The sequence below is a fragment of the Camelus bactrianus genome, chromosome 5 (genome assembly GCF_048773025.1).
Source record: "Camelus bactrianus isolate YW-2024 breed Bactrian camel chromosome 5, ASM4877302v1, whole genome shotgun sequence".
NCBI classification, from domain to species: domain Eukaryota; kingdom Metazoa; phylum Chordata; class Mammalia; order Artiodactyla; family Camelidae; genus Camelus; species Camelus bactrianus.
The window spans coordinates 67618091-67645729 of NC_133543.1; the positions used below are offsets into that span (position 1 = coordinate 67618091).

Consider the following 27639-nt stretch of genomic DNA (forward strand, 5'->3'; position numbering starts at 1 on the left):
ATATGTCACATAAAATAAATGCATAATAAAAATTCTTAAATAAATGGAAGGAAAGCCTGTGCAGACAACCACTTCTTTAGCGCTGGTAACATGCAGACTTGATGACAACACCGAGAATCTTTGGAGTAGAATGACAGCAGGCGGTGCTACTTACATCCTTTCCAAAGGTGAGAGGGAAAAGTAACATTCTTCAATTGCATAGACAGGAAGTAGAATGCCATTAAACCCAACGTGGGACTCAGGGCCAAAATGATACAATACATCACAGTAGATTTCATATAAACCAGAACATAGCACATGTTGTCATTTCCTCTATTTGAAATGTAGAAAAGACTATGTATTCATAGGGAAGGAGGGAGGAAGGGAATTATTCTAAGATGATTTACTTTCCCTAAATTTATGAGAAACATACTTTGGAATTTTCACTAAAAGACATGAAGTCCTCAGATTTGAAGCTATATGAGTTCAGGAAATTGATATTTCGCCAGGAATTTAAAGATTGCTTTCTTTATTAGGTAAGAACATAATTTCTGCATTTACTAATGCTTTTGGAACATGAGTCTCTTTAAAAATCTAATATGTGAAAACTTTTTGTTCTATTTCAAAGCATTTAAAATGTTGGAGCAGACTTTATAAATGAAACTGCTAATATTCACCTAAAGTAACTCTGAAAAAAATCAATAAGAGAGTACCACCAATTGTCTTACCTTTGAAAGAGCTAAAAATGTAGGAGAAAAATGTCTTTATTACAAGGAAGAAAATGTCCTTCTTACCCAAAGGTTTTTAAAAAGACTGTTGTTTTGAAAAAAATAACTAAGAATGATATAATGTAGAATTCTTTTTGATGACAAAAAAATCCTTCCACTCGGCAAATAATTGTTGAGGGTCTAGTCTATTACAGGTCCTATTCTAGACATCAGAGATCAATAACAAGCCAAAAATTCCCCACACCCATGGAGTAACATTGAAGTAGGTAGAGTAGAAAGAAAACAAAATAAGTAAAATATTCAGCATGGCACATGGTGACAAGGACATGAAGAAAACGAAACAGGTGAGGGGAATGGAGCGTGTAGAGGTGGGGGTGGGGAGCGGTTGTATTAGTTTCTCAGAGCTGCTGTGACACATTGCTGTTAACTAGGTGGCTTAAAATACACCCAATTGTTGTCTTACAATTCTGGAGGTCAGAAGTCCACAACGGCTTCCACAGGGTTAATATCAAGGTGTTGGCAGGATGGTGTTCTTCTGAAGACTCTAGGGGAGAATCTCTCTGCTTTTTCTAGCATCTGTAGGCTGCCCACATTTCCTGGCTGGTAGTCTCCCTCCTGTGATCATGTCACTCCCATCTCTGCCTCTGTCATTTACCCTTTTGCTTCCTCTTACAAGAACCCTTGGGATGACACTAGGTCCACCCAGGTAATCCAGGATAACCTCCCCCATTATAAGATTTTTAACAAGCCATGCATTCCAGGTAACTAGCATTGGCTGATCAATATTTGGCAAGGCTAAAACCAAGATTTTCATCTATTCCTCTTTCTGGAGACCCCTCCAAGTCTGTCATGCCCTTTGGCAACATTAAATACTCAGCTCTGGGGACACAATCTTCCTGTGGATGACTGCTTTAGGGGTTTGGGTACCATCTTGTTTCTAAAAGTGGTAGATGTAAGACCAGTGCTTTGGAAACCTTGTGCATCCCGTTGACTCTTTGGGTTCATTAAAAAGTGAGATATTTGACATTGAACTAATATAACTTCTGAGATCTTCGAAAAACCACACTGTTTCTCGAAAAAAATAGCCTAGGTTGCACCTGCTCAAAGAACCTTACCTCTCCCAAGGTACTCGGAGTCCTACACACTCAAACTAATATGCTGAATGATAAATTGGTGAGAATGGCTTTTGAGCTTCATTTTATGCAAGAACTTTGAACTTTGGGCTTTTAGTTCACAAGGATAATGACACTTATTTGTAGAAATGAATTTGTCTAGATTTTAATATCTGAGGATTTTTTTATTTAAAAGAGGGCTTTGTTTATGGATTTTACAACTTCTTCCTAGGACTATGATCATTGAAAGAATGTTATATTTACGTTTGGGAAATCTCCAAGTGGTTGGAATTGTACTAGCGGAATTTCTATGTGCTCCATTAGTGAAGTATATTTATGATATCATTTGGTCTCTGAAAGACTATTTTGGATGATTCTACATATCCACATGGGCTGGGGAGTAGAATAGGAAGTGAACGTTCAACACTGGATACAAACTGGCTTTGGAGTTAATTGAATTAATACGTTGCTCTGACCCACTTCAGGGCATTCTGGGTCCCCAAACTACCCTGCCCATTGGCGGTCCCGAAGAGATTTTCAATGGAGGGGTGATTGGTACTAGGGGTACTAGGTGATTGGTACTACAGCAGAACTGTCCCTGGTGGGAGAAGCTGCACTCCTGGCTTCCCATGGGCTTACTGGTTAATTCAGGGGGTTAAGAGAACTAAGAACCAGGAAACCGGAGGTAGGAACTTTCTCCACATCCGTGACATTTCCTTCCATATGGAAATTGTTCCACTAGCTATAACATTCCTAGCCTTTCTTCCTCCTCCCCTTAGTCCTTAGGGGAAGAATGACTTACCTAATTGGTAAATGTGAAAAGAATAAACTGGGTACATTCACTGAGCCAGCCTACTCACGGAGGCCCCTTTGGGAGGCCCGGCCTAGTGCAGCACTGCCTGGACCCAGGACTGAGTAGAAAAGTCTGCCCAATGCTACGGTTCATATTAGGAAATCCATCTGACTCCAATGCCAACCGACATCTAATGCCAACTGAAAGTCTTTACCAGAAATAAAGGTGATATTTGTGTCCCTTATTATTTGCCTTATTTCTCAATTGGTTTGGAAAATGAAAGAAAGATATTTGCTAAGCACCCAAAAGATAGTATCAGTGGGGAGAGGTGTTCTTTCCACTGGAGTTTCTAAATTGTTAGATTAGAAACCTGGTACTCATCACTGCATTTGGGGACCAGGGGGCATCCCTCCTGAAAACAAGCCAACGAGGAGAAGGCAGAGCCAGGAGTATTGGAAAGAGACCACATCCTGATGACACATAATTAGCATCTGTATCCAGCTGTGTCTGATGCTCGTGAACTTTTCAGTTATAAGAGCCAACACATTCCTTCTTTTGCTCAGGCCAATTGCAGGTAGATTTTGGACCCTTGCATTGAAAGAGATCTGACAATATTGTGTAAGGATGGGCTCTTTTTCTTGAATCTCAGACACGAAAACATCTGCTTTTTAAATCTGTTTCTGAACTGGATAAAATGTAAATTTAAAATTTGCAAATCACTAGCATGACCCTAAGATCCTGGTCTGACAAAGTTAGTAGCTACTCTCAGCCCTACTCCTTTCAGAGATATTCTTGTCAGATACCTGGAGGGAACAGGCAGACTGTGTGGCTGAGGAATAGAATATTACTTTCCCAAATAACATAAGGGCTGCTTTGTGGGTAGCTGCATTATGTTATATTTTGTAATTTTTTGTTTTTGTTTTTGTTTTTAGCTTTTGTAGAAATTTAATTTTCTTCACACATGAATATACATCTGATTTGAAAATGTCTCATGACAATAGCTTTAGTAGCTCAGATATGAAACTTTAGAAAGAAATTTCACTTCTAAACACTCCGAACACCTCTTGTTCAGAGAACTAAAAAAATATGATAGATAAATTCAATATGCTTCCCTAAAGAAGTTGTCAGAAGAAAAGGAACATTAATTAGAAATCAGTAACATTGAGAGTTTAAAACTGATTTCTTGTTTGTCTTATTAACATTTTAGGAGTATGACTGTGCCTGTCATCATAAAAGAATTTCCTCAAAGCTCCTTATCAAGACTCAATTTTAAACTGAGACAATTGCTCTAGGGCAAAAAAATAAAATAAAAAATAAAAAATCCTGTGGAACAGCAGAGGGTGGGAATTCTACTAGAAATGTTCTCCATTAAGGTCAGAGCCACTGGCTCATATCTCTGAAATGGGATAGTCGCTGTGGTATATAATTTGGTGATCACAAGGGAAGAACACAATAGGGTTTAGGAGACCAACAGGAAATCTAAACACAGACAACTCACTTAACTGTGAAATTGGTTGCTTAATGGTTGGTATGTCTAGACTGAATCCACACAGAATCATGCATAGGAACAGGCAGAATTTACCAAAAAATGGGGGTGAGGAATAGGTTACACTTACAACTGAATTTATGAAAGGACGCCATGGGTAAGTTAGATAACTCCTAAAGTTCGTATTTTTTTAATGTGCTTTTGTAGGTTTTCTTTCTTTCTTTTAAGTCCAATGAATTCCTTAGGCTATTATTACACGTTGTTGATCTACCTCTGAAAGTCACTGTCAAAATTGAATGGCTTCACTTCATTAATTTTGGCAAAACCTTTTCATAAATATGTGTATGTAGTAATAGGTTTTTCATGGATATGATGGCATCTCAATCTTGAGGTGGACAAAATGGAAAAATAACCTACTGAAGTAATACAAGTTGAGAAGAAATTCATCTCTTATTTCTTATTTAAAAAAAAACCAACTGGACAAAACTCAGGTAAAATAGGGAAAAAAGCCAAATTAGATGACATAAGTTGCTCTTGGGAGAAAAATATTGCTCATTTGTGCTCTATACATACCTACCAAATGTTAACTGATACAAAACTTTAAATATTAAATAACTTTAAAAGTTAGCCCTCCAGCATACTCAAAAGAAAAGTCTTTTAATGACTGTAAAAAAGTCTGATAGCTTTTTAACTTTATATCTAATATGTATGATTTGATATGTTATAATAGATATCTCTTTAATGAAGTTCATGCATAGTGTTAATGCTGAAAATTTTTTTCTACACAATCTGTAATTTTTACAACTTTTATTCTTAATCACAATTAATAGGATATACTTTAAAGAAAATGTTTTACTATTCTTTTCCCGCTGCAGAAAATACATGTGTAATCTTTCAACTGGTCTCAAAGGCCTTGCAGGCCAGGCAACTCAACACGCCCAATAGGGACGCAGATTTGGTAAGCACTGAACATTTTATTGTTTCTTTATTCAGTAAATTATACTGAAGTCTATCTTGTGTGAATCAATGCCATCTTTACTGTTACTTCCACACTATTTTATTAGAGTGTATTTTGTTTTTGCTTTTTTTTCATTATAAGCAACAGAAATCAACTTGGCTATTGTAGACAAAAGAGAATGTTTTGGGAGGATATTCAGGGTTTCCCAGAATCAGCATGAAACTGGAGAACTAGCTTTGAGGTCAGAACTTCTCTGAGTGCCAGACCTGTAACACCTACAAGGAGATTTCTTAAAGGCATCTTAGGATCACTTCCTCTCCTTTCTAGACAAACTTCTCTCCTCCTATGGCTCTCCTTTGTCCTTAGTATAATCAAGTACCCTTAACAAGGCCTCTGTGATCTTGGGCAGTCTTATAAGTATTGCCTTTTCTAACTTCCCCTTTCTCACCTCTCACTCACCACCCAATCCGCTCCAATCTGGCCATGGTCTACTTCGCCAGCATCCTTTCATGCCAAGTTCTCTCATGAATCCCAAACTAGAGATTCCCAACTGGTTAGCCAAAACTCAAAGCAATTCTGCAAGTTGATTGCAGATATGCTGAGATACCGAGCCCTTTGGGACTGCCAGGGGCATAGGCTGGTCCAGTGACTCCTGTATGCAAAGATGTGAAAAATACTAGGAAGCACTGTCTACTCCAGTCATGCTGATCCCCTTTCAATTTCACAAATACATTAGCCTCTCCTCCACTTCAGGGCTTTTATCCATGATGATTCTGCTGCCTGGAATACTATTTACTAGCTCTTCACTCAGCTCATCCTTTGAGACTCAACTTTTACATTAATTTTTCTGTGAAGCCTTCCCTGACTACTCAAGTTTGATTAGCACACCCTATCATTCAGTTCCACAAAGCCCTCTACTCTGCCTTTTGAAATATTTCTGGCACTTAAGATGACTTTCATCAATGTCTGATTCTCCCACTCTATGCCCAGGGGCACAGAAATCCCCCAGCAGCAAGAACAATTACTGAATGGACATTCAATACATTTTTGTGGCTGAATGGTTATTAGCAAACTTCATTTCCAGATTTAGGTAAATAAAAAGAATAACAATTACTATCTTATATGTGTGTGCTCTTTTAAAACTGTTTTTATAATTTAAAAACTTTTTCATTTAGAAATTTTGAAAAAGTGAAACACTGAAAGCAAGACAATCAACAGCATGCCAAAGATAGCCCAACCCACCAGTGGGAGATCAGTAGTGAGAACTCAGGTTTCCTGTCTTTCTTCTGTGTTAATTAGAAGATGTTTGAGAAAGCTTTGAGCCCATCTCTGACTTTTTAAGACTAAAATCCTGGAGGGCAAGTAGAATTCTTTGTTTCAGAAAACATGCATGACTGCCACAGCCAAAGGCAGACATTTTGGTAGCACGATGCATTGGCCTGACCCATTGTAATAATCGCCATGTGCTCATATCACTTCCTGCTGGTCTGTCAGATAGTAGAAGCATTAGGAGAGGTTTGTTATGAAAATTCTTGATTAGCTGTCATCTATCAACTTTGTGCTTTGATTTGAAAATGCATCCCAAAATATATTAATTAGCTAGATGAGGGGAATCCTTTCACAGTGTACACAGATATCAAATTACTACAATTTTCACTTTAAATATATTACAATTTTGTCAATTATACCATGTTAAAGCTGAAATTAAAAAAAAAATGTGATGGGAAAAATTCCTTTGAAAAAAAAGGAAGATAGGAAGGAAGAAAGAAAGGGAGAAAGAAGAAAAAAGTACATCTGAAAAGATAAGGTAAAGTTTAAAAGATGCTATACTATTGTGATGGTTAAACAAACAATTTTTATAATTTTCTGAAGTTGCTGGCTCTCCACTTGAGTTTTTCTGTAACAATTCCTCACAATTTACAGAAATAACTAGCAGAAGGGAAACATTTCTGGTAAGAAATAGAAGGAAGCGAATATAGCAGCCATGTGCAATTCTGATTTCTTTTCAATACATCATGTGACATTTCTGATTATAAATTGATGGCAGACAAGCATCGGCATGAAAAATTTACTATTATGTCATGAAGACGTGTTATTCAGAAGAATAGGCCAGATGGAAAATGTGAGCACTTTAACTGGAAAGTGAATTATTCGGTCTTTCCATTTGTGTAAATCTTCAAAGCATAAATTAAAAGCAGAAGATGTATTGTGTGGATTCAGGATCTGAACACTTCTACTATACTCTATGTATCATTCAGCAGCGTGGAAGACAGCATATTCAACTGACCAGACGTACACTCTTACCTCTTCTCTAATGTTGTTGTTCTACTTTGAGATGACAAGGTTAAAGAAAAATGTACTCTGAAATGAATATTTCCCACTCTAAATATCCCACATGAATCCTAAAGCCAGACAGGGTTTATTTTAGTTTCTGGTCCCAATGTTCTGTGTGCTGCATCATCCTGAAAGTTTTTTCATTCAGAAAATATTTCAATCCCATGGTTTTGCAGTGTCTACATGAAAGAAGACTCAGTACACACAGAAATGAGCTCTTAAGTGGCCACTTGAAATGTATTTATTTTATTTTCATGTCACCTGAATAATTTATGTGATATATTTTGCTCCTTATGGAGAAATGGAACTCAAAAGAGAGCTAAGAAAACCATTTTCCCCTATAAGCATCAAGCTAGCACTCAGAACATCCTTATAAGCAATATAATAAATTAAAAGATAAATATTTAATATACAAGCAGAAATAGAAAAATTCACACTCATGTTGTGGCCAAATGCCTCAATGAATAAAAGAACTACAGAGCATGAAACCGAAATGTCAAGATGACAAAATCTCCAAAAGAGAAGTAGCTGCATTGGCCAAGAATGCATAAATCATTTCTACCCTAAACATCTGCACAGGAAACCACATAGCATATTTTAAATTTGGAAATAGGAAGTAATTGTCATGTAGCATATGTGGCAGCAACAACAGGGAATATTAAGTGTTTACATTGCCCTGTCCCTTCCTGTCCCATCCCTCAGGTAACTGCCAGAATAGCCTTCCTAAAAAGCACAGTTCTGAACATGTTGCTCCCCAGGTTAAAAATATTCAAGTAGTTAAAAACTTTTTATAGAGAAGCATACTGAAATCCGAATAAATCAATTAACATTATAACCTAGATTTGCTTTAAAATGATCTGGAGGCATGGAAGGGAGGGAAGAAGTGGGAGTATAAATGGAGTAGGATTGACCATGAGTTGGTCATTGTGGAAGGTGGACTCAAGGGGTTCATTATCAGATTTTCTCTACTTTCTATAAAAATTCTTTTTAAAGACTCAACGTTGACTTTCAAATCCACCTGTGATTTGTACCTAATAATTTACCTTTCAGATTTACAGTCATTTTCTCAAGCATCCACAACCACATTAAATCATTGTCAGAATGTTTTCCCTGAGCATATCTTGTCTCAAATCACTGCCTTTGTTCAAGTTGTTTTCCCTTCCTGGAATGTTCTTCCTTCTTAGTTTGACTTGTTGGACTTTGTTTTCTGAGTCTGAGTTCCTTCTTCTGTAAAATGATAGGGTTGGGCTAGATAACTTCCAAGGTCTCTTCTACCATGTGATTATCAAGCTAGATTAACCACTTTCTTCTAAGGAAAAAGATCTACTTAGCAACAAAGTCTATAAACAGAGGACTCAGCCACACACAGTCTGAGCTACGACTGATAAGTACTGCGATATTAAGTTCTTTGGGGAATTTTGATAAAATAATTAAGTTTCCCCCTTGGTTGTAGTTCACTATTACTGATTTCTTGGAAACATGATTCCAAAGAAAGCAGTTCTAAATCATCTCCAAGGTCTGCTTAGCAATACATTAAATGATGGCATGGAGCGAGTATGCCTTAGGGAGAGGGGCAGTTCAAGTCTGAGAATAGATCATAGAACTGGTTGGAGGAATTTGGCTAAAGAGTGTGAGACTGCGAGGCATGAAAAGGAAGAAAAAAGCTGTTTGGCTTCCCACATACCATAGGCACACTATTCCTCTTATTTCGAATGACTTAGGGGAAACATTTTTGCTGCATGGGTTTCTGTTATTAAATTTTAACTAAAATTATTTGAAAAATAAAAACTCCTAGCAATCATTGAATTTAATGAGAGCAATTTTTTTTTCATTCTTTAATAAGTGTTCTTATTCTGATTATAAAAGTTACACACATTTTAATTGTTGTAGTTTGTAATAATTAGAGCAAATACCCATTTATAATTACTCTTTTCCAAAATGTCCTTAGAGACTAAACCAAATGACTTTTTGGCATGTACCTCTTTGTGAGAACTACATCTCCTTACCCATCCACCAGTGTAAGCCCCAACAGCAGGCATGTTTGTCCACTTGAGCCTGTCTGATGCTAAACACAGTTGATTGGACCGGGAGGTAGAGATTCTCTCTACCACGATTCTATAATTGGTACTAAAACTAATTAATCAAGCTGGATGGTTAATGTGATGATTTTAAATCTGTGTTAGAACTCTTTTGGTTGATAGTGAGACATGAAAATTTAAATGTGCTTAAACAAAATATAAATAATTTATGGGCTTATTAACTTAGAAGTCCAAGGGGTATGATGTTTACTGCATGGCTGGATATAGGTGCTCAAATGACATCTTCAAGCCTGAGTCTATTCATTTCCGAGTTCATTTTCTTTGGATTGTTTCCATTCCCAGACAGCCTCTTCTCCTTTAGAGGAAGTCACCCACCAGTTGGCTTCACACCTATATTTTACCACTTTAGCAATCCCAAAAGGAAGCACAATTATTAGTTAATTCTATAAAAATTCTTAGGGAGGATTTTCATTGGCCTAGTTTGGATTGTGAGTCTATGAACCAATAGCAGAGGCCAGAGCATTCCCATGCTCTGATTACCCAGACCCAAGTCAAAATCCTGCCCTAGAGGTCAGCCAGGCCTGAAGATCATGGACTGAAAGTGAAGGAGGAATGGTTCTTCAGAGGAAAATCGAGGTGCTTTCTCTCATTACAGCGTCATCTATTAGAAAAAGATGTGATCATTGATTGGTTAATTGGCTGCTGGCTAATTGATCTGTGGATTGGCCATCTACGGTCAGTCTTGGATTAGTCAGTTCTTGGCTAGGAAATATATAAATGGAAAGTTGTTAGCAGAATGGACTGAGTGGGTGGCTATAAATCCAGGCTCTTTGTGATCTCAGAAACTATGATGTTTTTCCATTCTTGTGACTGGAGGTTGCGCCTTAATCACTTATTGCTCATCTTGGCTTGGTTTATGTTGGAAGGGAATGACTAAGGCATTTGGGCCAGTCAAGTGATGGTGAAAAAGCACACACAGGTTTCCTCCCTAGTCAAGCTGAATATTCAGACTCAGTTTACCAAGTTCCTGGGGTGAGCCTCGTATATCAGGAACAAGCCTGCTTCTCCAGAGTAGGATGCTAGCCTATTGGCCTGGTGTGCCTTGTTGGTTTGTTTGCTTGTTGCTATGGTCTGAATGTTTGTGTCCTGCGAAAATTCATATGTTGAAATCCTAACATCCAGTGGGATGGTATTAGGAGGTGGGGCCTTTGGGGGATGATTAGGTCATTAATGCCTTTATGAAAGAGACCCAATAGCCTTATCCTTCGCCCCTTCCACCATGTAAGGACACCAGAAGAAGACAGCAGTCTGCATTCCAGAAGGGGCCTTTCACCAGAATCCAGCCACGCTGACAGCCTGATCTTAGGCTTCCAGCCTCCAGAACTGTGAGAAGTAAATTCTTTAGTTTATAAGTCATCCAGGCTGTGGTATTTTGTTATACCTGAATGGACTAGACACTTGCTTACTTATCTTTGAAGAAAATGAAATTACACAGACCTGGTAGAATGTGTGGATTGTCTCTAGTCCTGTTCACAGTCCAAATATAATCAGTTTCTCACTCCTACGAAATAAAAACTTTTTTTAGGAAATTTGAAATAATTGAGAATGAATGGATTTCCCCCTCTACCAATTATAAAAATTCAGTTTAACTCAATCCAAGTCAAGCCTCATCTCTTTTATAAACCTTGAATCACTCTGCCTAAATCAGTCTCTTTCCACTCCCTTTTTCCTTCTATCCTCCTTTATCCAATGATAATAGTAATAGTAATGAGTATTACTCACTGAGCAGTCACTTCGTGCAAGGCGCTGTGCTAAATGTCTTTCACAGATGATCTGATTTCATTTGCTCAACAAGGTAGGTTATTGAAGATGATGCTTGTTTTGCAGAACAGAAAGGCTAAAAACTGTGTCCAATGTCATTTAATTAGTGATCAATCATGGCTCTGAACCCAGACTGTTTGGTTCTCAAGCCCACACCTTTAGCCATTTACCTGTACAACCTGTCACAGAATTTTTAGTCTGTAGCACTCATCATCAGTAGTGCCTGACACATAGTAGGCACTCAACAAATGGTTGTCATTGTTTTCACGATTATTACGCTGCAGTAATAGGTGCTCACAGAAATGTCTGTATTTTCTTCTCCCCACAGGCCAGCCCCCACAACTAGTGGGGCAGGCATGACACTTAAAGTGTTTTTAATCTATCAAGTAGACCAGAAAGTAGAAACTTGCTAAATATCACAGTCTCTATTAGCAGGGGCAATACATGAATCTGTCAGATTTGAAAAGCAGAGGTCTTTTGTAATTTCTTTAGTTTTACAAATATACCAAAGCTTTTAATTCTTGGTTATTTTTTTTAAAGTAGTACCAGATAAAAATATAGGATGGGTTCTCTGGAACTTATTCTCAGATTCTCATTAGACTTGTTTTATTTATTTTCAGCCTTATTGAGGTATAAATGGACGTATAGCATTGTGCAAGTTTAAGGTGTACAATGTAATGATTTGATACACATATATCTTGTAAAATGAGATTAATTTTATTTTCATCACAACATTTCCCAACAATTTTTAATACTAACTCATGAAATAGTGAGTGAGTGTTATTTTATAATTTAGAATGGAACTAAGGTTAAAACTGAAATGTATTAGGAGAACACTAACTACATTTAATGCAAAAAAAAATCCTTTCAGGTTTGTCACTTTTGCAAATACACACCATCCTTTCATGGACATCTTGTATCTGGAGAAATATCCCAGGTCACAGATAACACAATTAGACAATTGAGGATTTTACAACCAAGACATTTGGGGTCATGTTTAACATATGTAGTAGACAAAATTCTAAAACAGCCCCCCAAGTATCCCATTCTCATATGATGAGCTATCAAGACCTGATCAGTTATGTTCAAATGACAAGAGAGATTTTGCAGATGTAATTAAGGTTATTGATCCATCGACTTGGAGTTAATCAAAAAGATTATCTGGGCAGGACTAATCAATCACATGAATCCCTAAAAGAGAGCTTTCTTGGGATGGTGGAAAAAGAAGTCAGAGAGATTTGAAGCACAAGGATTCAACACACCATTGCTGGCTTGAAGATGGAGGGGCCATATCCAAGGACTGGGAAGCAGCTTCTAGTTCCTGAGAACATCTGGCCACAACCACAAGGAACTGAACTCTGCCAACAATCTAGCTGAGCTTGGAAGCAGTTTCTTCTCCAGAACTTCCAGAGAAGATTCCCACCCTATCCTGATTTTGAGCCAGTAATCAGAGAATTCAGTCCAGCCTTCCCAGACTTCTTATCTACGGAACTGTGAGATAATAAATGTTATTTTAAGTTCCTAAATTTGTGGTAATTTGTGACACAGTGATTGAAAACTAATGCAAATTGTTTTTATTGGTTGCTCCACATGAAATCGACAATATTCAATGTTTTTGATCTATACAAATAATGAGTTCATTTGGTTCAGCCTAATGTTATTTGGCTGTGTTCCATCTAGTGTTATTTGGTTGGTAGGTTCTTACAGCCTTGACGTCTTAGGAAGACAACAAAAATAAATGTTCACAGACTATACTCACTCCCTTGTTCTTTACTCTCCAAAATACACACATCAGAATATGTATATATGTTGATCATGAGTCCTGCAACAGAGAAAATGTCTCCTACCTCTAATCACGTTGGTCCTAATTGTTTCTGTTACCAACTATGAGTCATATTATGCCTCGTGTCTGTTCTCAAATGTGATCTTAAAGTGTTTGAGGTCAGAAAGCCTATCTTTATTTCCCAGATTTTTTTTTTTTACATAATACTCTCTTAATAAATGAACAATGTAATGTTCAGATTTACAGTGACGGCCCTTTGAAATGCAAAGAATATGTTATTTAGTTATTCAGAGTGATATGGGGGATTTTGTTTTGGCATGACCAGTGGGGAGTAAAGATGTTTAACAGTTTAGACCATAGGTTGAAACTTTTAACCTTTTTTTCTTCAAAGTAAAAGAGCAATTGAGGAGTGCAGAAGTTTCCATGCCCAGAAACAGGACTCCAAGAGCTGATGATTGAGTTGAGAATTCAATAAGCTATCGAAATGGCTCAAGAAAACATTTGATGACAAAAGTGGACAGGGAATCTTCATTGGCATGAAGAATCCAGCAATCATGTTTTCTTTATAAAACATGTATTTTTCATTACCATTTATATATGTGGCCCAAAAGACACAAATGTGAATTAAGTAGATGCAATGTTGTGATTCCGTGGAGAGGGTGTTGAGACAGAGTGAAGACTCAACAGCTCCTCCTAGTTGTCACTGAGGGTGTGGCATTCATTATCAAATCAGGAAATATGTTTCCAGGGAAGTCTCACTCTAAGATGGAATAAAGAAATTAATCGTGTGTCCCAACCGTTGTTGCCTCAAAGACTGTAACTCAATATTGTTCCATCCAACCAGTTTAAAAAAAAAAAAGCTGTGGTTAATTTATAAATCATGGCCAATTCACTAGAATCCATGCTTCTAAATCCTCAGGTCCTTAGGACCATGCTTCCAAATTAATACTGTCTGGGCAGCTTTTATTCCTGAGTTTCCTCTTATAAGTTTTAGAATCAACCAAGAAATTTTACCAGGATCATTTACGTCATTGCTTAAGGAGTAATATTTTGAGAACTAGCAAAGGAACACTAACAGAATAAGAACCTTCATCCACACAAAGATCTTTTAAAAATCTCTTTAGAATGTAGATATGGTTCTCAACACATTAATTTATAAAAAAAAAAAATTATTTCAAATGGTTCCCTTCTTCCTTACTGTAAATGTTTCTGATTCTTTTCTATTATTACAAGCAGAGGCATGCTGGATAGTTTTAGTAATATATTTTATTAACTATATAAAAGAAAAAAAAAACTTTGAAAGGGTTTATATCACTGTATGTTTCAGTACCTCTTATAGAATTTCAGCATTGAAAGAGAACTTGGAAGTTGAATTCAATACAACCCAGTACAAAACAAGCATAAATGAATCTCCTACACTTCCCATAACCAAGTGATTGTATCAGTTTTGCTTGATTACAGCAGCCCATGTTGGTCTGGGACAGCTCTTACTATTAGGAAGTTCATCTTCATGCTGAAATAAAATCTACTCCCTATAATTTCTATCTATTGCCGTAAATGTCAAACTGTACTCAAGATTGCAGCTATTTTGTTCTTATCTTTCTAGTTATTATTTAATTATAGGTCTTTGTCTGGTCACTGAGAAAATTCTGCCAACATACTCATTCTATCAAACTACATTCTACATCAATATATATTTCCAAAGAGACAATTCCCACAAGTAGAATTTTAATTTCCAAGCGGCATGCTCTTAACCATTGTCTCAGAAGGCATTTCATTACTGAAATTCATTCAAAGCCATTTTTGAAGTTTCTTTAAAACACTACATGAACTCACATTGCAAAAATGAGTTAAAGCTCCTTTGAGGTCCTGCTTTTTTTTTTTTTTTAATTCCTCCAAAAGGAAATGTTAAAACTTAAATGTCAAAGTAAAGAATAGTAATACTAACACAGTTAATAGTGAAGATAAGTGTTAAACAGATGCATACATTTCTTTGCAAAGAGAATCTGCAAATGTAGAACCAACAGTGGCTTCACTATAGACAAATCTGCTTGAAAAGTTACATCAAATTATTTCACATGCCATTTCTGGTCATCTTCTAAGACTTCCCCTGGATTTGTCACCTGTGGCTCGTGGAAGCTTCATCATCTCATCCCCCAACAGGTACTAATTGAGCATCTGTTATGTGCTTCCACACTTGGAAGAAGGATACAAAAGAAAGGTAAAGATGATCTCTGCCCTTGGGGGTGGGGGGTGGTTATTCTTTAGTTGGGGAGAGAAAAATCAAACTTAAACAACTTCCACTCAACCCACTCACCACATCAACCCGAACTCTCCATAAAACAGCAGTGATGCTCAAAGACCACTGTCCCTCCCAACATGCCAGTGCTCTTCTGCTCCTATTATTTGAGTTATATGGTTTTTAAAAAATTTTTTTATTGAGTTATAGTCATTTTACAATGCTGTGTCAAATTCCAATGTAGAGCACAATTTTTCAGTGATACATGAACATACATATATTCATTGTCACATTTTGAGTTATACATTTACCAGGGGTCAGTTGTTGGCACCAAACTGCTTATTCTAGTTGTATCTGTTTATATAATTACATGATTTAGTAAAATGCCTTTGTAACCTTTGAAATAGAAGTATGAAAAGAAAGCACTTTCTATGAAAACTAATTTGAATTACTTTGGAGAGATGTGATAAAGTTGAGACACATAAAATAGTGCTTTTGAATTAGATTTGGGCAAGACAACTATAAAAGACTGGGGAAATATGATAATAATTTGGAAGGGATACTGCACTCAAATGTTCTACACCAGGGGATCAGCAAAATTTTCCCTCAAGGGACAAACAGTAAATATTTTCAGTTTGGGGATCCATATGGTCTGTCACACATATCTGCCATTGGAGTGTGGAAGCAGCTGTAGACTATATGTCAAAAAAATAAGCATGTTGGTATTGACATATAACTTCATTTATCAACACTGAAAGTTAAATTTCATATAATTTTCTCTCATCTTAAAATATTATACTTTTGACTTTTTTCAACCATTTGAGAAAATCTAAAAACCGTTCTTAGCTCACAGGCTGCCCCCAAACAACAGGTAGGCTAGATTTGGCCCCTAGGTTTGCCAATTTCTTCTTTAGAGGTATGTTAAAAAATAGAGGAATTTAGAATTGCTACATTGAAAGGCAGGCACATTTTGTTTTTGATGTCCATGTAACTTTATATAATGTAATCTAGATGAGGTATAATTTTGGACATTTTTATAGATGTATACTAGATCATTAGTACATTCTGGAAATAATCACCAACCCGCCTCCTGATTTCTGACCTACAGTGTACAATCTCCTCGTTGCCCAGATGTCTTTCTGGTCAGCACAGGTTCTACTATCTGGGGTCTAGGAACAAGCCTTTTTCTCTCCTTCTCAGGTTGCTGAAATAATTCCTGTTTGCCAAAGACGGCTTGTGGGGTTTGGGTAGTCGCTCTAGGGCTGCAGTAACGAAGCACAACTAACCAGGTGGCTTAACCAACAGATCAGTAGCATCTCCAGTTCTGGAGGGTAGAAATCGGAGATCAAAGTGTCAGCAGGGTTGGTTCTTTCCGACGGCTGTGAGGGAAGAATCTGTTCCATGCCTCTCCTCTGGCTTCTGGTAGGTTGACGGCCATCGTTGGAATTCCTTGATTATAGAAACAACACCCTGATCTCTGCCTTTATGTATTTCCACATGGCATCCTCTCTGTGCATGTCTGTCATAAACTTCCCCTTTTCACAAAGACACCAGTCATAGTGGATTAGGGCCCACCCTAATGGTTTTGTCTGAACTTGGTTGCCTCTGTCAAGTTCTGTCTTCAAATAAGGTCACATTCTGAGGTCCTGGGGGTTAGGTCTTTGACATCTGAATTTCAGGAGACCCAATCCCACCCATAACAGAGCTCTTAGTAGAAGTTCAAAATAACTGATGGATAACTTGAATTTGTTATTTCTAAATAAATGATAAATATCAGGAGAGTTTAGCAAAGAAGCTAAAATTTTGCTGCAAGTGTATACGGAGAGCCTGGGAAAGAAGAAAAAATGAAGCAGAATTGCAAACAGCAGGTCAAAGCTGGTAAACGAAACCCATGCAGTCACCAGGAGAAGGGTAGCTCAACAACTGGGCATCTAAGGAAGGCAGTGACAGGCCCATATGTGGGTTAACGTGGAAGCTAGGCTGCTGTCACAAAGATGACCAATAGCTCAGAGGCTTAAAGAATAAAGGAGTGTATTTCTTTCTCATGCAACAAACAGTCCCAGTGTCAAAGGCCCAGGTGAGTGGAGAAGGTCTGCCCTTCATTATGATTCAGGACCTAGGCTTTTTCTAAGTTGTTTTCATCATTTTCTTGGTAAAAGCTGGGTTGTTTTCCATGTCTGCATTTCAGCTGGTAGGAAGGAATAAAAGAATCTGGAGCAGGCATGCTGAATGAATGAAGTCCCAGACCCAGAGTAGGGACATAACACTTCTCACCTTGCACTAGTGAGAACTATTTCCACTATGATGCAGCTGCAAGGAGGGACTGGAAAGTGTGGTCTAGTTGTGCACAGTGGGACCATCTGGGGAAGAACAGACCGGATCTGGGTGGGCAACCAGCAGTCTCCATCATATTCCTTAAAGAACTTCAAAGAATAGAAATAAAAACATCTTCCCACTAGGGATAAATTCAGTGCCAACCATCCAAGAGTATATAGTGCTATTGGGGAGAAAAGACTCAATCTACATTTCTTTCAATAGGCTATAATAATATGCCAGTCTCTGTGGAAAAGAGTATAAATGTAATCAAAAAGTAGAGAAGAAAAATTTCCCATTGGGCCAAAACAATCAGAGGCCTATAATTATTACTATTGTCGCTAATAACCGTCATCTTCCTGTTGGTTTTCTCACTGCACACAGAGACAACCGGCGGCGGCAGCAACTGCCTCACACAGAACACGTGTATCACCTTGTTTACATCCTAATTACATAAAATGATAATAGATCCCGTAATTACCTGCCAATTAGCTTGATAACCGTTTAATTCAACACCCAGAGAAGCTGTGGTTATAGCATTTTAGCGTTTGTTTCCCGTGCTGTCTTTTCTCCACATGGATTCCAGCTTAAACTTTCCTCCAACTTCATTCTTTGACATCCTGTTCCAGGAGAAATAAAATTTGTTCTCAAAGCACAGACTGGTCGAAAAGAACATAATGTCTTATCAGTTAAAAGGAAATACTAAAACAGTAGTCAAAATTTTATGTAATAAAAAGCTGTCAAAAGTAACACTTTTATTGGGAACAAAATAACAGAGACACAAAACGGATTGTCTAAAACGGATATAAGAATGTAGATATTTAAAATCTCTGAAAATGGAAAGGAATTCCTACTTCCAGCTAAGATTGAGTAAGAGGGAACCAACACTATCTCACTTGAAACAGCCAGAGGCAAAGAGAAAGAGAGAGAAAGAGAGGGAGGGAGAAACCTCCAGAAAAAAATATATAAAACCATGGTTTTTCAAGACACTGGACATCAGGCAATAAGGGATAGTGATCTTTGAGAGACTCAAAACAAATGAAGTAGGAAAAAAATGGATGAACTATACTTCATCTAAATAGAAAATTTTGCACTTCAAAAGACACCATTGGGGGAAAAAAGACAAGCTACACACTTCAGAGAGGTTAAAAAATATCAGAACTTAACATTCTAATGATAATTCCAGATGGTTTTTACTTTGTGTTGCTCTTCTAAACAGAAATGGGTTTGTGACTTGGGTCTATAAATTTTTGCATTATTTTGCTTCAAAATAATCTTGAGTAAGTTTTCCTTTACTTTATAAGCTCTCATCTAATATTTCAGTATCTAAAACGAATTAAAAAACAAAACTCGCATTTTTATACATGTAAAAATGTGTAAATTCTTTAGCTTTTACATATATGACATTCACAGATTCTGAGGGACTTTTAAAGATTAATTTCTGTTCCTGACATGGTAGAGCTCCTGATCCCAACTTCTTTGCATGAATCAAATTACTCTGGTAGACAAGCCAAATCATTTCCAAGGGAGTTAAGAAGTATGGACAAATACTATATACTTATCAATAAAATCCTGGTTTCTTTTTTTCATCATTTTATGATCACTAGGTCATTGCTCCTACCATCAGAGCAATTTACTGTAGAAAAGATACAGAATTCAAGGGGCACAAGTTTAGCAGAGAGAGAGAGCACATGCATACAAGAGCCCTTCAAGACAAGGGAAATACTCCAAGAAGAAATTATGGAGTCATATTAGTTGCCAAGTCTGAAACATAATTCATGCAACACAAATCTATTTTGCTACAGTTTCGACCTAAACCACAACTTATGCAAACTGTTTGTGTCATGGTTCGAGACTGTTAGGATCTGGACTATCAGAGTTTCAGCAGGAAATGAAATTCAAATGATTTCCACTGAAAAAGTCTGGTGAAGGCACTGTTAAAGGGGTGTTGGCCCAGCCAAGGGGTAAAGCAGGATGCTGAGGCTCCCAGGGACCAGCAAGGTAGGCAGATTTATTGCTTCTAAGGCAATTACGGGAGGGAGCCAGGGAGAGCTGGAGCCTCAGGGAACAGTCTGGCAAGAGCTGTGTAACCCAGAATAGGGTTCCTCCCCATTTCTTTTTAGTTATTATTCCCACTGCCAAGAAAAATTACATCTAACTTCAATTCTACCTGATGAGATCAATTAACCACTAAGGAATAGCTTTTATCAGGTAGGGCTGAGTGGTTGTTGTTGTGTTTCTTTTTACTCTCCACTCCCCACCACCCACCGAGAACCCATTTTCTCCCTCTTGGGGGCAATATTGCTCCCACAGAGAATGCTCATTCTAGAGAGAGGCAGCTGTCACCAGAGGTGGCTCTGAAACCAGCCTTCCGAAGAAACACTGTGACTTTTGTCCTCCTGCCCACAGCAAGCAGAGGGCTCTGCCTCCCGTCCAAGGGGTCAGCCTGGGATGCAGGGTGAGGCAGCAGAGGACAGAGCCCCAAGATCTTGAGAACAAAGAAAGGAACCACCAGAGTTTTTTCCAAATTTCTTATAACTTAAATGGGGCAAAAAATCTTTGGGGGAGGCCTTGTATGTCTTAGTGAAGAACATAAATTTTTTGGCCAGAAGACTTTCAGTTTCAACTTTGTCTCTCTTTCCTTGCAGAAGCTTAAGGACCATCTTTAAACTGTCTGAGCTTCAGAGGATAAAATGGGGTTATGAATATCTGTTTCTGGCAGTTGCTTTGAGGAGAAACTAAAATAACATAAGTGGAGCACTTAATGTGACTGGCTGGACAAATCATCACTAACTGTGGATTCGACAGTGTTGGTCATCTGCCCTTTTTTTCCTCTCATTCATATGTGCCAAGCATTCATGCAGCAGTGCACTATACCCAGTGCTGGGCATACAGGGTAAACGAGACAGAGACTCTGCCCCACCAAGCCTGCAGTCTAGTGGAGGGTCAGAGGTAGCAATCAGAATGGCAAAACAGGTCAGGCTGTTTGAAGGAAATTGGTTCGCAAAAGATACAATGGATGAAAGCTGGTAGCATATCACTTCACAGAGTTCTGTGTGACATCTGAATAAATTAGTCTCGGGTTGAAAAAAAATCATCCACAAAATCCTTCAGCCAATTGCTTTGCCCATATCTGCATTCCAGAAGGAGATCATTAAGTGATACCATTTCTACAAGGATGCTGATTCAGCAAACTTCATTCTAGTAATTTTTCTAAGCCTTGTATCCCCATCTGTAAGGGTGAGAGCGTGATCATACTGACCCTAGAGGGTGTTTGTTGGTTGAATGAAAAAAATGCCTATAAAGTACATAGTACTGGATCTGGCTCAGAGAAAGTGCTTAATAAAATCTAGCTGGTCAGATGTATTTCAGACGTACTGAAATCTTTATGACCTTGTTCACGTGCTTAAGCGTGCCTTAGTTTTTCATGTTGAACATAGTAATGATTTTAAATGTCCTTTCCATCACAAAGTAAAATTTTCATAACTAATGAGAGAATATATCAAATTTATCAAGAAAATGTTTCAGCATAAATTTAGGGATAGTTATAATTATACTTTCATGTTATAATTTTGTTATAGCTCAGTTGAATATGTCCTTAGTTTTTTGTTAACTCATCGATGGAGTGTCTCTTGATCACCTACATCATAGTAGTCTTCTGTCGGCACAAAAGTTTATTTAAGAGATAATGTTTACAGTTGTTTTTAAGCAACTGATGCAACCTTCACAGTTAACTGCATGTAAGATGCTGAACATATGTGAATGGAAACAAGATAGAAAAAAATTTAAATACTAAGAATCTTTCAAGTTTCAAAAGAGGTTTTCAGCCTTTTTAAAGCCACCTACATAAAATAAAGCAAAATTGGAAAAAGGAGCAACGGCACACAAAAAATAAAAATTTTCCAAGAAACTGCTACCTATCTTGGAAAACCAAACTGTTTTACAACACGGTTCTGGGAGAGCGTTCCAGCTACACAGTAGTTCGTTCCACTTTATGGATGAATAAGACTCCTTTGCAAAGCCTTTTGGGAGTCCCATCACTCTAATGAGAAAAAAGAACACTCCAGTTAAAAAACAAAGGGCACAGATTAAGGCTTTTAAAAGTGCTGATTAAATAAGAAAGGAACTTCAAATAGAAACAAAGTGCTGATTAACTGAAAACTGGCTAGTTTTCAAGGCATAAATTAAAGTCTTTATCAAGTATTTTTTTTCCCCTGGTTGCCGGGCCCTGTCAGTTCTAGACTAACTGCCCAGACATTTTACCTGTGAGGGCTGCCCATGGGGCAGTTTATTTTTCCTTCTCGCACCTGTGTTTAATGAGTAGCAGCTCTTCAAGCCTGGCTGTTTTCAAGGGAAGATGGGAAGGATTTCACACCAAAAAAAAAAAAAAAAAAAAAAAAAAAAAAAAATCAAGACAAGAAACCAAACTACCATAATTTCTCTCCATTCAACCTACCCATAGAAGACCACGAAATAGTAAAAGACACTGCAGGCTCTTATGGTAGAAAGTTCCACAGGTCACTTAATCAATGGCCTCACCTCTAACTGGACCGAAAATGATTAAGAACAGATAAAAGCCAAAGGTTTTCTGGTAAAACAGCCCATCTTCATTTAAATGTAACCTTTGGGGTCAAGAAGTTACTTCTTATCAGGGATAAGATTTTTTTCCAGCTGGCAAGGGATTTGCCTACAACGGGTATTGTCTGTCATGTGTGTATTACTCTTAGAGAAAAGCCATTTTCCACTTAGGAAAAAAACTGCCTTTTAGTACTTATCCCTTAAGTTGTTTTAATTTCAGTCCTCTCTAAATGACTGGATCTGATAAATTCATTTTCTGCTTAACCATAATCTTCAACTCAGATGAAGTCAAGTCACTTTGGATTTCCATAATTGTTCATGCTCCTTATTAACCTTCTCCAACAAGAGGACGTTCAAATAACAACCCCCCACACACAAATGTATGTGCTCCTTTTTGTTACTGAAAATTTAAATTGACCTAAGTTCTGAGAAAATCCTATCTCCATGGCAAGTCCAAGAAGAAACAAGGCACAATCCTAAATGAAGATTTGTTCCTTCTCTCCCACATCCGTGCCATCACACAAATACCAGGTTTCCTAAGGGGTGACTGATGTAGAAGAAAAAAAAATCCACTACTATATTAAAGGCAAGCTCCCTCTTAGAAAAATGAAGACAGGAGGTCACTTTGTGTGTGCTGCAGCCACTTGGGTGCATTTGCCTGAAACAAAATCAGAAGATGGTACAAGTTAAAAAAGAATAAAGAAATACTGCACTTTAATCAATTAAAAAAAAAAAACCTTATTCCATACCATAAAATTCACTCATTTTAAGTGTACAACTCGATGATTTTTAGTAACTTTACCAAGCTGTGCAGCCACCACCACAATCCCATTTTAACATTTATTTCTAAGACCCCAGACAGATTCCTTGTGCCCATTTACAGTTAATTCTTGTTCCAGCTCCAGCCCCAGGCACCTAGCAATCTATTTTCTGTCCCTTTTGTCACAATACCCCCTGCAAATCAAGATGAGGAAAAGAAATCCAAGAATCTAGCCTATAAATAAAAAACTACTGTTTGCTGAAGAACCCACCCTGTCAAAATCATCTTCAGAATTCTTAAGGGAGTGCAAGGGAATCTTGGACCCGCGGCATGCCTAGTTTGAATAGGGTCAGTGTGGAGAGATTTAATTATCTCTCCAGTTAGAGATAACAGACTTACACAATTACAAGGGATTTTGATAATGAAAGAATACTGTAGCAAGCCTTGTTATTTTAACTAAGAAAAGGTCTCCACTACCAAGGTTTAAAAAGAAAAATTAAAAGTGTAAATTCGTAAGCATTTCTCTAAAATTCAATCAAAATATTATTACATTTTTGCTTATGAGACACTAGAAATATGTCATATCCTTAAACAAATTATATTTCAATGGATTAAAACATGTTTCTTCTGAAATGTAAGCTGCTTGGGCTTTTTCCCTCCAAGCTGTCATGTGTATATTATTCTAATGTATTTTGAGTACAGTAAATATATCCAACTATCATGGTTTTGGTTGACAAAATACTTTTCTAACCACTTATTTCCTTCCCCTAGAATCTATGTATTTTAAGAAAGTATTAGCTTCAGGTTTATCTTGCTTACATCCTGATTTCCAGGTATCCTTCCCTCTGGAAGGAACACCCAGCTTCCCAGAAATTTACTAAGAATTTTACAAGGGGCCCTTTTATATTTGAAAGAGAAAACTGCTTTGTCAAGTTGATGATGAGAAATTCAAAAAAACTCTGACCCAGACAGGACTCTAAATTTGGGGAAGTCCGTGGCACTCTTTCAACTTGAAAAGTTGGTCACAAAGATTCCTCAAGAAGTTATTTTACACTCTTTGTAAGAAACTGATATTTGCTGTGTTTTCCCCCCTTTAATTCCCTGTGTTAATAAAAACAAATGTTAGTTTTGTGTCTTTGATGTGCTGGACATTTTATAGACCAGGGTTCGAATTACCCCATGGCAGTTATTGAAGGTGGAACTTTTGAAGAAAACAAGTACTTGCAGAAAGAAACATATCTGGCTGGCAACTTTCATAGGTTCTCAAAGCAAACGGGAGGTCTGCACTTACTAACCTAACTAAGAGGCGAAGCTTTGAGTTTGGGCCCCTCAGGAGTAACTGAAGAAAGCTGAGGACTCCTTTGGAAGATCTTTAAAAAGCAAGTGTGACCTGTGTTTGTCTGAAAAAAGGGCTGATGTGATGAGTTGCTAAATGCTAGCGACTTCTCAGATTCCCTTTCTACTCTCTGCCTTTACAGGGAAAGACCAGGAAGTTTCAAATGGGAACTTTCTACATTCTTGGAGTAAGTAACACTTGAAAAAAAAAAAATTGGCAGCGGCGTTGGGGGAGGGGAATTCTGTGATGAAACCGATGTCTACCAAACAAAAATTCCAAATAAAAAGCGAGGAAGGGACTGCAGGAAGGCGAGACTGGGAATGGTCTTGTCTCAGCTTTAAGTGACTCAGAGGTCTCTGTGTAAGGGGCGCGGTGAACATGGTCAAGGACACCACGATCTTTCTCTTTCCATGATCGGCCCAACTTTCCAGTTTTCAGTGGTAACAGGCATCCTATCCGCAGGAAAAGAAGACTTTCTTGCATACTTGAAAAAAAAAAAAGTAAACTGCTGCTCTGTCTTTTCAAAAAAACCTTCTCTGAATTTCCCCCAGATCCGCCAAGCGCCCCGCAGAGCTCCTGGTACTTAGTAGAAGCTCATTAAAGGATTTCTTTTCCCTTTCGCCCCGCGGCTAGCACGTCTCAGAACCGGGCAGGTACAGAGTTTAGAAGGGGAGAAGTTTTGAACAGGAAGCTGTAAAGGCAAAGAAAGTGAGTCCCCAGTCAGTACACAGTAGAGCTAAGAAAGGGAACAGGAGGCGCGCCAGCCCCGCCCTGGGACGGCAAGGTCTACATTCCTACAGCAGCAAGGTGGTGGCTACTTTACGGCTTTTCCTCCCCTTGAAATACACTCTAGTGAGCAGAGATTTTTTTTTTTTCCAGAGGTGATGCAATGTCCTCAACCTCCCCCTACTACAGTAAACTAGAAAGGGGAAGCGGTGGGGGGGAGGTGGGGGAAGGAGGGACTAGGGACCCCTTCGCTTCACACGACTCCAGCCCCTCCCTTTCCTCCCAGTCTATCCCTTTCCAGCCGCTTCCCATCCCTCCCCCTCTGCCCCCAAAAAAGTTTGACGACCGCAAAGGAAACCGAAAAAAAGTTCTCTTGCCCCAATCCTGGCGGGCGATCAGCATCTCTTTTGTTCGCGGCGAACCCACAGTCCCCCTGACGTCACCCGGAGCCCCGGCCAATCCGCGCGCGGTCGGCGGCGGCGGCGGCGAGAGGAGGGTGGGGGGAGTCCGGACGGTCCCTCCTCCCCGGCACCCGGGGCCTTGCGGGGGGCGGGAGGGGACCGTCCCATATAAACCCCGGCTCTCGGAGCTCGGCCGCCCGCGCCGACTGCGCTTTGCAAGAGGGAGTCCTAGGCGCGAGCGGGGGAGAGGGGACCTGCAGCCACAACGTCTTTGGTCCTCTCCTTCCCCTCTGTCCCTCTACCTTTTCCCTTCCCCATCCTCCAGTCCTTACTATCTTGGCGGTGTCAACCCGCTGGAGGCACTGGAAGGGACTCCCCCCGCAGGTTACGAAGGGAACCAAACTTGGTGGCAAGTTGCCTCCTGGTGAGAGCGTCTCTCCCCGCAACGTCTCAAGATGCTCGGGGGTCCGGGGCCCGGGCTGCTGCTTCTGGCCATTCTGTCCTTGGGGAACACGGTGCCCTCCGCCGGAGCCTCGAAGAGCAGGAGGCAGGCTCAGCAGATCATTCAGCCCCAGTCCCCGTTGACTGTCGGCCAAAGCAAGCGTGAGTACAGACCGCGGGCTGGAACAGGCTGTTGCGGGATGGGACCGTAAAGCCAACTAAAGTTGTGGCTGAAGTTTTGTGTGCGCGCGCGCGCGCGTGGAGTGTGTGCACGCCTTAATGAGAAAAAATCGGCTGTGGACACAAAAGACTCTTGGTTTGAGCAGGCTGGTTCTGAGGGCCTAGGATGAGATAATGCCTTGGAGGACAGGGGCTCTGCGAACCCCCGCAGTACTCTTACCAACTCTTCGTTCAGGTCTTCAGGTTGTCCTCCTATGAATTCATCAAAACTTGCCTTTAAAGAGATAATGATGTACGCCTTTAAATTTTCCATTTGGGATTAGTGTGGTCCTTACTCTTGTTTTCTTTGTTATTAAATAATTGGTTAAGTATTTTCAAAATGGGGGTGCAGAGAGGGTAGCTAAGTAACTATGCTGTTCCTGCTTTGAATGAGATGTAATTGGTTCAGATTTCTCTGGGGGCCCTCAGGATGCTTCTCCAAGAACAGAGATCAGAATTCCTCATCCAGGTTTTCCAAAGACACACCCTGCCTTTTCCTTGGCTAAAGGAAACTGCTTAATGTGCCCTTCTTGACTTATTACCCCAAAAGGGCACTGAAATTCCTTGCATGTTTTAAAATGTAATTCCCAGTTATCTGCTTTTCAAAATATTTCCACTTCTTTGATGCAAGACCCCCGGCCAGATGGAAATGACATCATTGTATAACATTTAACGAAGTAAAAAGGGGGGGGAAAGGAATACTTAAATATCTACGTGTGCAAGTTGTGGTTAACTCTTTAGATAGCTAGTTGCTTTTAACTCTCCTGGTGCTCTGATGATTAACTTTTTGCTACATTTGTTACTTAGGTTCATCAATTTCACTGTACAGGAAAATTCCATAATCTGGAAAAAGGAAGGATACAAATTTAATAACTTTCCCCTTCAATTACTTACAGCTGGTTGTTACGACAATGGGAAACACTATCAGATAAACCAACAATGGGAGCGCACCTACCTGGGCAGTGCCTTGGTTTGTACCTGTTATGGAGGGAGCCGGGGCTTCAACTGCGAGAGCAAGCCTGAACGTAAGTTGGGGGGAGCCTGTCTGCTACCTGGTATCTTCTAATAGATGGAGAAGTAGTGCCTGTTAACTAAACCTAGCATTAGTAGTGAAATTACATACACATTTTCCCAGTTGAATTATCTATCTTTTCCTCTTTTAAAATGTTTAATAACTGCTTAGATTTGCTTTCCATATGTTCTTTTAACCTATAAAACAAAAGAACAAATATATCCCAAAGTAGTTCCTAGAGTCTTCTTTTTATATTACTTTCCCAAAGCTTTTGATGAAAAAAATGAAAGATGTTGTGTGTTCTTTCTTCCTCTGGAAAAAAGAATTGCTTATAAAATTTTAATTTATTAGAAAGTAATTTCAAATCTTAAACTATAAAATTATGGGGCAAAAAACACTTTGGGCGCTATAATGTGAAGTGATTTGTTGGCTGCGGTTCAACATAAAACCACTAACCACTTCAAAGTTCTCATTCCTTTATGATTCTTGATATGTTTCTTGTAAATTATGGCAACTCCTACTGAGAAGCACTGTTGAGGCTAAAATGGAAATAGTAGGACTAACAAGTGACAGAGCCTGAT

General features: G+C 38.7%; 1 protein-coding gene and 1 long non-coding RNA gene across 16 annotated transcripts in view; one reads left to right on the forward strand and one right to left on the reverse strand.

Moving 5' to 3' along the window:
* Positions 1-15049: 15049 nt before the first annotated feature.
* LOC123618325 (uncharacterized) lies at positions 15050-25148 on the reverse strand. Of its 3 annotated transcripts, XR_006726745.2 has the most exons (4): positions 21503-25148; positions 18067-18205; positions 17547-17695; positions 15068-17099 (listed from the first exon to the last, which is right to left on the reverse strand). It is a non-coding gene; the product is annotated as an uncharacterized LOC123618325 (long non-coding RNA). The 3 variants fall into 3 exon arrangements; XR_012507092.1 differs by having other exon boundaries at positions 15050-17695; positions 18067-21627; positions 21849-25148; XR_012507091.1 differs by having other exon boundaries at positions 15061-17695.
* Positions 25149-25619: 471 nt separating this feature from the next.
* FN1 (fibronectin 1) overlaps positions 25620-27639 on the forward strand; it is a 64643-nt gene continuing 62623 nt past the window's right edge. For 9 of the 13 annotated variants that reach the window (XM_045520378.2, XM_074364038.1, XM_074364035.1 and 6 more), the window contains exons 1-2: positions 25695-25989; positions 26943-27071. In XM_045520378.2, the coding sequence (XP_045376334.2) occupies positions 25842-25989; positions 26943-27071 (277 nt within the window). In that variant the 5' untranslated portion in view covers positions 25695-25841. Of the gene's footprint in view, positions 25990-26942; positions 27072-27639 lie in introns of all 13 variants that reach the window. The other 4 variants (XM_074364039.1, XM_074364043.1, XM_074364044.1 and 1 more) reach the window with 1 other exon arrangement.